Source organism: Schistocerca nitens, chromosome 4 (assembly GCF_023898315.1).
Source record: "Schistocerca nitens isolate TAMUIC-IGC-003100 chromosome 4, iqSchNite1.1, whole genome shotgun sequence".
NCBI lineage: Eukaryota > Metazoa > Arthropoda > Insecta > Orthoptera > Acrididae > Schistocerca > Schistocerca nitens.
Window position 1 is genome coordinate 607,279,846 of NC_064617.1, and position 8,592 is coordinate 607,288,437.

Here is an 8,592-nt window from a genome sequence, read left to right on the forward strand (position 1 = left end):
GACTTTGGAAATCTAAAACCAGCAGCAGTGTGGAAGCATTACATGAGGGTACGCACTCTGGTGACTGCGGCAGTCTGACGAGTGCCAGTCTGAAGACGAGCTCAAGCATAACAGTGATAGGCGAGTACAGTGAGAACGTATCAGGATAATTAATCTGTTTATGCTGTATGTAACAGAGATGCATGCTGCGATTTCTCGAGTAACATGTTTGGACTAAGATCTGATGAATCCTTTGAGAACATTAAAAAAGTGTTGTATGTTAATCAAGAGCCTCTGGTAAAACGAACATTATTAGGCAGGAGACTGGCTCTTGAATAGTACACATGGTTTTGTAAAAGAATAATTTATATTTAGTTTATTAGTAAACACACTAAAATTGTTTTATTTGAGCTTCTTTTACGCGGTCTAATTCCATTTTGTGACCCATTCCAAGGTCACCACCAATTCATAATTGCTCATAGGTATGGGCAATTAGAGAAAATAGCTTATGAAAAAAGCTCCCCAAATTGGGTGGTAAGGTATTCCGATTGCAACCTAAATTTCAACAAAACCGAAGGATCATGTTGATAAAGCTACTCACGCTGAATTACACTTGCGGTAGTTCTCGTCTTTAAGCAGCTGACGATAGTACTCTAGTAGAAAAGAAGGTAAGCAGGTGGTCAACACAAACCAGAAGAAAGGAAACTTTCATTAACTTTGCCAACATTGTTCTTGATTCATGAGTAGTTGTTTTGACTAAAGTGTTTATCCTTGTGGTTCTGACCCAGACCTAGACCCAGAAGCAGTTCCTTATCTATATAAGCGATTTGGGAGGCAATCTGAGCAGCCGTCTTAGCGTGTTTGCAGATGATGCTGTCTTTTATCGTCTAGTAAACTCATGAGAAGATCAAAAGAAATAGCAAAACGATTTAGAAAATATATCTGAATGGTGTGAAAATTGGCAGTTGACCCTAAATAACGAAAAGTGTGAGGTCATCCTCATGAGTGCTAAAAGGAATCCGTTAAACTTCGATTACACGATAAATCAGTCAAATGTAAAGGCCGTAAGTCCAACTAAATACCTAGGAATTACAATTACGATTATCTTAAATTGGAAAGAATACACTGATTTTATTCGCAGGACACTTGGAAAATGTAACAGATCTACTAAAGAGACTGCCTACACTACACTTGCCCGTCCTCTTATAGAATACTGCTGCACGGTGTGGGAACCTTACTAGATAGGATTGACGGAGTACATCGAAAAAGTTTTGTATTGTCGCGAAATAGAGGAGAGAGAGTCACTAAAATGATACAGGATTTTTAAACAAAGGCGGTTTTCGTTGCTGCGGAATTTTATCACGAAATTTCAGTCACCACCTTCCTCTTCCGAACGCGAAAATATTTTATTGACGCCGACCTAAATTGGGAGAAACGATCACCATAATAAAATAAAGGAAGTCAGAGCTGGCTCGGAAAGATATAGGTGTTCGTTTTTTCGGGTACATCCACTCAGCCACCGAGGCAGTTCGTAGTAAAACTTTTTATTATAAGTCCTAAAGATTTTCAAATCGACAATCAATTCTGAAAATTTAAATTTCCGCCTTAAAACTTTTTCTTTCGTGTCTTGATGGTTATGCATTTTAAGCGTAAGATAACAAAATAAAACGTCTGGGACTCGATCTCCCGTTAGTTCTAATTTTTTTTATAGGCACTTGTGACGTTCACCCGTATAAGTTTGTGAACGCCAATATAAAAAATTAAGTTTAATATGGTTCAGAACTTCACGCAAACCCTTGTGTTCTGTGACTGTCTAATCAAGGAAAGCTAAGAGCATACCGCCTACAAGATGCCTATGCCTAGTAAAGCACTGTAGACGTCAAAGGATCCCACTACTTCATTATAATTTTACTTATTTTTGAAAATAACGCGAGACCCTTACATTGAGGCATATTAAAACTGCGAGGGGGTAATCACTTTTCGTAGGACTGGTATTAATCAGCAGTGTTAATTGGTGAAGTAGAGACACGCAGCATGCGGAATTCCAAATTACAGTACCGACACTCCAAAAGAAAGTAATTAAATTCAGATGTCAACGCGACTCGTAGCGAATGTGCAGTGAGCGACGCTCTCCATTCCATTGCCTGTATTTATAGAATAATACCTCAGTGGGTATAGTTTCACTTTCGTGGTTCTACTTTCTACAGATACTAGAATGTAGGTGATGGGTGCGAATTACCAAGAGGAAGTGAGTTACGTGTCATACCAGCCGGTGACATAATTTCTCCGTCCCTGTCGTTAGCACTCCGACATGCACGTTGAACATTCGGTGTTGATTTCTTGTTAGTGGGCTGTGGTGACACCTATTTTCACGTTATGGGAAGAAATGACAAAGTAGGAGTAGGAAGCATAGTGTTTGCAGACGACCAAGTAAATTGCAGACGAGAATGCAGAAGACAATAGAAACAAAAGAAAAAATCGTTGCGTACAATGGTAATAATGTATTGAAGAACAGGTTGGAAAACAGTGGTAGTAACAGGATAAAGAATGAAGACACCAAGCACACGATTACTAAATGAGTGTCATACTACTACTACTACTACTACTACTACTACTACTAGAATTGTCTGTCACTTACAGATTCTTTCATCCCGAACAGTCATTTATCAGTGTGAAAAAGTAATGTTGCATTGTGGATCCGGGTCAGAGGAAGACAAGGGCAATCGTTTGCTGTAGAGCCGTATGTAGTGCAGCACTGCAGTATCTTCGCGTTGAAGACTGCTGAACCTTTTACGTCGTCTTTCTCACACGCGTGCGCGCACACGCACTCAAACAATCTCGGCGAGTGTAACGGATCCTTCCTCTAACAAGAGCTGAACGAGTGCGTTGTTTGATGCTCTCGCGACAGGAGATTAAAGTGATGCACAGCTTTTGAAGTACATTTTGATTACGACAACTCAACAAAAACGCGAATTCACATTGAAATCTTATACTACCATTGCGGTGTTTATCCAGTCTCCGCAAGTAACGATGCATGTCTTCCCCGTAGAGGTAAACAGTGTGAAGACCTAATTTTTATGGCGAATAAAGTGTTAAAGTAACTTACGGAAAAACACCCGGATGACGTCGTATCGTTGATTTCCACCTAATTTTAATTCAGTGGCCAGTACTCTAGACAGACAGATAGTGTTGCAATGGGAAGCCCGGTGTCACCTATTATTGCTAATTTGTTTATGAAAGACTACGAGGAACGTGCCTTTGAGTCGTCGGCATTCAAGATAATTTTGTTGTTTGGCCTCATTGTAGAAAGTATTTAAACGGTTAAACTGATTTCAGTCCATCCGAATAATCGTTTCACGATGGGGATGCAAAAGGATGGCTGCCTTCTCTTGCTTGATGTGTTGATCAGGAAGAAGGTTGATAGTACCTTAGGACATGCCGATGATACGAAGCCAGCAAACACTGACTGATATCTGTAGGCTGATAGTTGTCACCATCCGGCTCAATGTGAAAGGGTACTTTGTACCTTGGTTCACGGATCACACGTCATTTCAAGTCCTGAAAATTTGTCAGATGAGTTACCCTCACCCTTCGTTAGAATGGATATAACGAAAGATAGATCAGACATGTGTTGTGCGTTGCTCCATCGACCAACCGTACACCGGGTGAGTGATGATAATAGCGAGGTGTCATCAAAGTCTGGTACGTTTTTGTCTTACGCAGGAAGCATTTCCAACAGGATTGGTCACATTTTGCGTAAATATGATGTAAACTATGTTTTTCGGCCAGTATCTGAGGTTAGGGCCATTTAGGATCCGTAAAGAATGGTCTTGGTTTCCGTAAGGTGGGTGTTATCGTTTTCCTTACATTTGTGGGAAGTCATTTATTAGTCAGACCATTTAGAACTAGGGGGACCGCTGTATGGAGTATCACACGTGCTTGCAACAGCTCAGCAGATCTGCTACTGCAGAACATTGCCTTGGCATCGGTCGTCCTATGGAGCTCGTGGTATGCACTTGAGCTATTACGATAGTGTTACTAAGGAAGCTGTTGAAATTTGAAATTAGCAAGTGATAATGTGAATAGAGATGGAGGTTTTTGCTGAAATTCTACATAGAATCCTGGTCCCTCCCTTGTCAAAAAAAAAAAAAAAAAGTAATGCGACGTCTCCCGTTGCTTATTAATCTTCTTGCTGCATTTGTGCATTTGAAGACGTCACCCAGCTGCATTCCCCTAAGTTATTTGAACATTCTATATGCTGGTGGAAACTCAGATTTCGCAGCACACCACTAAATTGAGTTCGAAAATTACAGTGTTGTTATTCCTATTCACCTGCATTAACTATAATTTTTCCACATTTAGAGGAAACCTCCTTTCATCACACGAAGTAGAATTACTGTCCAGCATCCTGTTATCTCCTTCAGGCACACAAAGACGTCAACGAACAGTCTCTGTTAGCGCTATCCGTGAGATCGTTTTGTGTAGAGGGGACAACAGCTGTCGTATCACACTTCCTTGGGACATTCTTGACAATACCGGTGTCTCCGATGAACACTCGCCGCCGGCCGAAGTGGCCGAGCGGTCGCAGGTTCGAATACTGCCTCGGGCGTGGATGTGTGTGATGTCCTTAGTTTAATTAGGTTTAAGTAGTTCTAAGTTCCAGGGGACTGATGACCTCAGATGTTAAGTCCCATAGTGCTCAGAGCCATTTGAGACATTTTTGAACACTCGCCGTCCAGAGCAACGTGTTGGGTTCTATCGCTGAAGAAGTCTTAAACCCATTCACATACAGTGAGGTAACAAAAGTCATGGGATGGTGAAATGCGCGTATACTTATGGCTGTAGTGTCGCGTACACAAGCTATAAAACGGATACGTATTGGCGAAGCTGTAATTTTTACTGAGGTGATTTATGTGAAAATGTTTCTGATGTGATTATGGCCGCAAAACTGGAATTCAGACTTTGAACGCGGAATAGTAAGTGGAGCTAGACGCACGGGACATAATATTTGGGAACTGCGAGATGCACAGTATCAAGAGTGTGCCGAAAATACCAAATTACAGACATTACCTCTCATCGCGGACAACGCAGTGGCAGCGGCAGTTGCGTAGAGTTGTCAGTGCTAAACGACAAGTAACACTGCGTGAAATAACCCTAAAAATGAGTGTGGGACGTAGTACGAACGTTCCCGTTAGGACAGTGCGGCAAAATTTGGCGTTAATGGGCTACGGCAGCAGACGACCGACGCTAGTTCCTTTGCTAACAGCACGATATCGCCTGCAACGCCTGTCCTGGGCTCGTGACCATATCGATTGGGCCCTAGACGACTGGAAAACTGTGGGCTGGTCAGTTGAGCCCCGATTCCAGTTGGTAACAACTGATGGTAGAGTTCGAAAGTGGCGCAGACCGCACGACGCCGTTGACCCAAACTGTCAATAAGTTACTGTGCACGCTGGTGGTGGCTCCATACTGATGTGGGCTGTGTTCTTTGGTCCAGTGATACCCATTGACTAAATGGCTGTTTTCGGTTAGTTGGAGACCATTTGCAGCCATTCATGAACTTAATGAACCTATCGCGATTGGTTTTAAGTACATTCTGGACAGTTCGAGCGAATAGTTTGGCCACCCATATAGCCCTTCATGAATCCTGTTTTATAGGACATAATTGAGAGATCAGTTCGTGCACAAAATCCTGCACTGTTAACAGTTTCGCAATTATGAAGGCTCTATAGGCAGCATGGCTCAATATTTCTGCAGCTCCAACGAGCTGTTGAGTACCTGCCACGTCGAGTTGCTGCAATACGCTGGGCAAAAAGAGGGCAGACAAGATATTAGGAGGTATCCCATGACTTTTATCACCTCAGTATACCTGAGATCCTGTGTCGTACACTCGGACCTTTGTTAACAGTCTGAAGTGGTGCACTGTGTCAAAAACTTTATGGAAACCTAAGAATATGGAGTGTGCTTCTTCCCCTTCGTCCATGATTCACGGGATAACGTGCGAGAAAAGGACAAGTTGAATTTCGCACGAGTCATGATTTCTAAATCCTTGTTGTTTTGTAGATGGAAGCCTGTCTCTCCAAAGTAAATTTATTATGTTCGGCTTGTAATATGTTGATTTGAGATAACAGTGGACGGAGTAAGCAGAAATGGTGATCCGTGTTGCAGTGGCAACGGCAAGCTGGCGTCGTGGGGTGCCATGGCGGGCTTCCTGGTGATGATGTCGCTGGACGTGGGCCTCGGCTAGTCGCCGCCGCCGCCCGTCTTACCGACCAGGTGCCGGCGTACGCCGGCCTGCCGATGCTCAGTTCCAAGTTCTCCAAGGGTGCTGCTGACGCCACCCCTCAGGGTGGCATTTATTTTTATATCTAACGTTACCAATATTTTTAGTAAAAAAATACAAAAAGAGTGCGGTTTAAAATTGGGCCAACGATAGCTGCTTCTCAACTTTCACGTGTACTTATTTTTCAATGGTATTGTACTTTTCTGTGGGTGTTTCACAGCATTTTGTCAGTTGATAATTATATGTGCGCTTATGATGTTTTTATTGATACAAAAAGTATTTCTCATTGTCCGCGTTTGATGCCTTTATCTTAACCATGACTGGAATTTTGTATCGTGTTCTATGATCTACACACAATTAGTTCCTACTGTTATTTTGTTAATATGGGTAGATCTCTTGACTCCGTATATTCCTCAAATCAATTAGCATGTAATTAAATCCACCTCGTTGTTGTCAGTTCGGTGTGCTAACTATTTCATTTTTGTATCTAAGTGTCAGTATTAGTTGTTTTTTAACTGTGTCGAAACTGTGATACACGAGTGTAATTTTACACTGCCCCTCTGCAGCATTTACCAGCGTCTATTATTGACGCTCATCTAACTCATGTTAGCAGCCTTACTGTTTTGGTACGTATGCAGCGTATAGAAACTGCTCTTTTTTTTTTTAATTCCTCCAGTTTATTTCATATTGTGCTCACTTCTCAAACAAATTTTACTAGAAGATTTGACAACTTACTCAAAATGCAACTTTTAATCTCCATTGAAAGGAGGAGCGAAATAAGTGAAGTTTGCCAACTGTAAGAAAGCAAAGCATTTTAGTCTGTAATTAATTCAAAAATTATATTCGATTATATCTCCGTCAAAATTACATATTTTTTATTTAATCGTGTAAGCTGGACACCACAGTGCAGTAGCAAACTGTAGACAGCACAAACACCCTACTGCATTCGAACCAAAGATCTTGGCATTAAAAGTAGAGTGGGCAGTTTTTTGTAATAACTTAAATTTTAAGGTACAAATTTTTTGCAGCTGTACCCCCAGATATATCATATGAGAGCAATATTGTTACTTTAGAAATAAAAGTATGTGCATGTTTGATGTCTGAATTTTTCTTTTTGTGCCACAAATTCTTCCTGTTCCTCTCGTAAATATTCGCAGTTTTATAAACATGACAGGTATGTTGTGAATGATCTTAGTAGTAAGCATGAGAAAAGGTTGAAAAACCACTAAAGTTACAGACAGCAAAACGAATGATATGAAAGAATGGGCAATGTCCGTACGTTTTAGCAAATTATGCCCAGTTTAATATTGTGGGAAGTTGGAGGGGGTGAAATACACTTTACTTTTAAGTAACCTTCATACTGAGCGTCACGCAGCACAAGGAAAGATACCTGAAAAAATTACGTTGCCAAAATATGGAAAACATGACGCGATGTATAAGAAAGTGGAGAAACGGAGACAAAGACAAGAAGTTGTAACTTAAAACATGCTTCTAAGCAAAGAAGGAAAAGCAGAAAGGTGGAAGGAGTATATAGAGGGTCTATACAAGAGCGATGTACTTGAGGACAATATTATGGAAATGGAAGAGGATGTAGATGAAGATGAAATAGGAGATATAATACTGCGTGAAGAGTTTGACAGAGCACTGAAAGACATGCGTCGAAACAAGGCCCCGGGAGTAAACAACATGCCATTAGAACTACTGACAGCCTTGGGAGAGCCAGTCCTGACGAAACTCTACCATCTGGTGAGCAAGATGTATGAAACAGGCGAAATACCCTCAGCCATCAAGAAGAATGTAATAATTCCAATCCCAAAGAAAGCAGGTGTTGACAAATGTGAAAATTACCGAACTATCAATTTAATAAGTCACGGCTGCAAAATACTAACGCGGAGTCTTTACAGACGAATGGACAAACTAGTAGAAGCCGACGTCGGGGAAGATCAGTTTGGATTCCGTAGAAATGTTGGAACACGTGAGACAATACTGACCCTACGACTTATCTTAGAAGCTAGATTAAGAAAAGGCAAACCTACGTTTCTAGCATTTGTAGACTTGGAGAAAGCTTTTGACAATGTTGACTGGAATACGCTCTTACGAATTCTGAAGGTGGCAGGGGTAAAATACAGGGAGCGAAAGGCTATTTACAATTTGTACAGAAACCAGATGGCAGTTATAAGAGTCGAGGGACATGAAAGGGAAGCAGTGGTTGGGAAGGGAGTAAGACAGGGTTGTAGCCTCTCCCCGATGTTATTCAATCTGTATATTGAGCAAGCAGGAAAGGAAACAAAAGAAAAATTCGGAGTAGGTATTAAAATCCATGGAGAAGA

General features: G+C 41.3%; 1 protein-coding gene across 4 annotated transcripts in view; it reads left to right on the plus strand.

Moving 5' to 3' along the window:
• LOC126251653 (zinc transporter ZIP11) overlaps window positions 1-7,359 on the plus strand; it is a 426,866-nt gene extending 419,507 nt beyond the window's left edge. For all 4 annotated transcript variants that reach the window (XM_049952212.1, XM_049952213.1, XM_049952214.1 and 1 more), the window contains one exon: window positions 6,148-7,359. In XM_049952212.1, the coding sequence (XP_049808169.1) occupies window positions 6,148-6,226 (79 nt within the window). In that variant the 3' untranslated portion in view covers window positions 6,227-7,359. The remainder of the gene's footprint in view (window positions 1-6,147) is intronic.
• The last annotated feature ends 1,233 nt before the right edge of the window (window positions 7,360-8,592 follow it).